Source organism: Eurypyga helias, unplaced genomic scaffold (assembly GCF_000690775.1).
Source record: "Eurypyga helias isolate BGI_N326 unplaced genomic scaffold, ASM69077v1 scaffold16212, whole genome shotgun sequence".
NCBI classification, from domain to species: domain Eukaryota; kingdom Metazoa; phylum Chordata; class Aves; order Eurypygiformes; family Eurypygidae; genus Eurypyga; species Eurypyga helias.
In genome coordinates this window covers 1,493-5,072 of record NW_010236736.1, presented here as the reverse complement: position 1 = coordinate 5,072, position 3,580 = coordinate 1,493, and the positions used below count along the sequence as shown (strand labels likewise).

At 43.6% G+C, this 3,580-nt stretch overlaps 1 protein-coding gene across 1 annotated transcript in view; it reads left to right on the top strand.

Moving 5' to 3' along the window:
- Nucleotides 1-91: 91 nt before the first annotated feature.
- The window catches only part of DUSP19 (dual specificity phosphatase 19), a gene marked incomplete at its 5' end in the record, with an annotated part of 4,183 nt that continues 694 nt past the window's right edge, over nt 92-3,580 (top strand). The window contains 2 exons of the mRNA XM_010147205.1: nt 92-138; nt 1,455-1,607. Of these exons, the coding sequence (XP_010145507.1) occupies nt 92-138; nt 1,455-1,607 (200 nt within the window). The remainder of the gene's footprint in view (nt 139-1,454; nt 1,608-3,580) is intronic.

Sequence of the window (3,580 nt, the reverse complement as noted above, 5' to 3'; positions counted from 1 at the left end):
CGGTTCCGGGGGCTCCCGGGCAAAGCTGCGGGCGCGGTGCTGCCTGCCGGGGAGGGGCTTTAGCGTGGCAACTGGCTCTCCTGCTCTTCAGGGTCGCAGGATGCTGCTCACGACTTTGAGACGATGAAGAAGCATAAGGTAACGTTACGCGCCATTAAAAATGCGTCTCGCGTAGTGTTCGCTAGTGCGTTTCTTCAAGTTGAAAAGCCTAAAATTTTCTTAACTAGAAGAAAAATTGTGTTACACTTGCACTTTGGAAAGGCGGCTCTGATGCAGATGGCTGGATGCCTGCGAGCTTCCTAAGAAGCTCAAAGTACAGCTGAAATACTTTGCTGCGAGAGTAGCGATGGCTTAGGGCTGCTGATGGCACGGATTCCTGCCCTGCTGCGGGCGCCTGGGTTTCAGACACTGAGCAGCATCAGGCCTCCTTGCCTTCCGGGCGTTGATGGAACAAGAAAAACAAAGCCACCGCTCCAAGTCTGTCCCAAACTTTGGTCTTTTTACTCTTCTCTGTTACAGTAATGGGGTGATAAGGCCTTCGGACAGTGGTGCTTCTGCAGGACAGGGAGTGCACCAGTCTGGCATCTGGTGCCATCTAAGTGTCACTTCACTGTAAGTTAAAATCACCCACGACCTGGCTGCAGCCTGAACAGAGCGAAGATGGCAGGAGGCCAGAGGTGGTCTCGCCTGCCAAGTGCCGCTACTCTTCTCTGTTACAGTAATGGGGTGATAAGGCCTTCGGACAGTGGTGCTTCTGCAGGACAGGGAGTGCACCAGTCTGGCATCTGGTGCCATCTAAGTGTCACTTCACTGTAAGTTAAAATCACCCACGACCTGGCTGCAGCCTGAACAGAGCGAAGATGGCAGGAGGCCAGAGGTGGTCTCGCCTGCCAAGTGCCGCTATCGTTTGCGACCTGGCTGCAGCCTGAACAGAGCAAAGATGGCAGGAGGCCAGAGGTCTCGCCTGCCAAGTGCCGGTATCGTTTGCTCTGAAACCCTTCTGCGCCAGTGAACGGTACTGGTAACTCAGCAGAAGGAAATTAAGCTGATGGGTTAGGGCAGGCTTGAAATTTGGGGAATTGTTGGGTGGTCTGTGCGCTCATTCCAATTGCTTTCTCTTTTATTTGCTATCTCTGTGCTCACAGCTCCCTTTTCTGTTGAAAATCCTTCAGGCTGTGTTTGGCCGAGCACAGATCTCTTCATTTCCTCTCAAAAAAAAGAAGAAAACTGAAATTTATGACAGTGTATTTTAACACGTGGTAAAATTTTGCTCAGAGGAAAGCACACCGTAGGCAGCATATTTATGTAAAACTGAACAGTGCCGTTGTGTAAGTTACAATCTGCGTACGCCTAAAGAATAATTCACCTTCGCTACTGCTGACTTTGGTGGTGGTCTTCAGAAAATGCCTTTTTCTTTTTTTTTTTCTTCCTTTTTTTTTTTTTCCCCGACTTAGGTTACTCACGTTCTGAATGTGGCATACGGAGTCCAAAATGCCTTCCTCAATGAATTCGTATACAAGAACATTTCTATTCTGGACCTCCCAGAAACTGATATTATCTCCTATTTCCCAGAATGTTTTGAGTTTATTGAGAAGGCCAAGATCCAGGTACGGCATATCAATAATTGATGCTACTAGTTACCCTCTCTAGATTATTTATTACCACATGTCTTAGGGGAACGTTTCTTTAATAGAGCTGGACTGGTGACTTTAGATAAAGTAATCCCATGGTAAGTGTGGTATGGCAGCAGCTGTCTGCCATCCGCTGAAGGTGCAGCGCAGAGCTATGAATCCCCATGCAGTTACGTACCAAGACTGTCAGAGAATGTGTCCTGAAAAAAAAGACAAGACATTGGAAATAGTGTGAACGGACTCTTTCTGGGGTTACTTGTCTGTAACCAAGACTACTCCTGACTCAGATTTGTTAAATTTGGGCTTACTGTGTAATTTTTAACAACCATTGCTTTGGTATCAAAACTATGACTTGACAACCAAACCTTCTTGCATGTTATTCCACTCTATCTACCATATTGATGATCTATGTAGATTGGGATAAAATTAGATAATCTTCCCCCAGCTTTCTTAGTGTCACACAATGTTCTTTCCTTCTCTCATATATCATTTATGAGCTACGTGATACGCATTGTCACTTAATGACCTTTTCAGGGTTTCTAGTTACCGTTTCCACTTCATTTCTAAATGAGACTTGCCATTCATAACTGCATAATGTTGCTTTCTGCATCCAGTGTTTATTTCCAGTTACTATTTTATAAGCTGAGGAGTTTTCCTGAAAACTTATACAGCAATATTAATAGTTTTCTAATGTGAGAGTTGGGTGAAAGAGCCAATATTAATAGTTTTCTAATGTGAGAGTTGGGTGGAAGAGCAGATAATTGATGGAACAGATGTCCTCTGGGATCAGTTCACGGAGCGTGTGATAGCAGTATATGGAAACAGAGCTCTGGATGGTTTGAATCACTTTGCTTTGACAAAGTAGTGTTAAAAGAGCTTCCGATTAAATTGTGTCATGAAGTACTCTTCTGTTTAAGTAATCCCAAAGAAAGACTAGTTCTATCTCCTAACGTGAGGGAGAGAGAGATGTTCACTGGTGAGAGAGCGTGATCTATGAGAAATTATTACTAGAACATGGTTAACTTAGTGAAGGAGCATGAGAGCACTTGAATTTGAGAACGCAGGTAAAGCCTGCACCGTTCGGTAAGTCACTGCCGGCTGGTATTTGTAACCAGCTTGACTTTCTCAAGTGGTACTGCTCAAGTCTGTAGACACCATGGTACAAATGCTGACACTGATCAGAGCTCACCTTTTCTTCTAGGCTCCAAATTGGCGGGCAGATTTTCCATGACACGTTAGCTGACCCGTGTCAGATCATAGTACTATGGATGAGGGATATTTTTTAATCTTTGTTTAATATCTAATGATAAAAGCTCTAAAATGTTGCCTTTCCAGGGAAGAAATCTTAGCTCATTTGTGAATATCTCTCCTTATTTCTCCCTCTGTCCCTCCTAAAGAAAAAGTCCTGGCACCACTGCAAAGTGAAGTGGATCCTTAAGGAACAACATTAGCCTATGGCATTTCACCAAAAGTTTTATGCTGCTTTTTAATTTCTTCCCTTGGTGAGGCTTTTTGCCCGCTGTGTATAACCACTGTATAACCTTTTCTCTGGGTGGAAGGTGATTTTGCTTCCCTCTGCATAAAAATTTTTAAAAACAACTTGAGAGGTTCTTGCAAGACCATGGACCGTTTCTGGGTAGGCAAAGGTTACACTCTCAGGGTCAGAGGAAGGAGTTCTTGGTAAATAGAGATTAATATCTGCAGTTTGTTTCTCATTTTTATTCTGTGTTAATATCTAATACTACATTAGTTAGAAGTTAGCTGCCAAATTCATCTTTGTGTAAAGAAATACAGGGGTTAGCAAGAGAAGATAAATGTTCTCAGTGTTAAATTTGGTTTAATGTTATTGTCCATGTTCATTCATGTTTGGTAATTTTCAGGTCGCTTCTGTGGATATCAGTATATAATTTTTGGCGGTGTGGAACAGAACAGTTATTAACCCCCCCCCC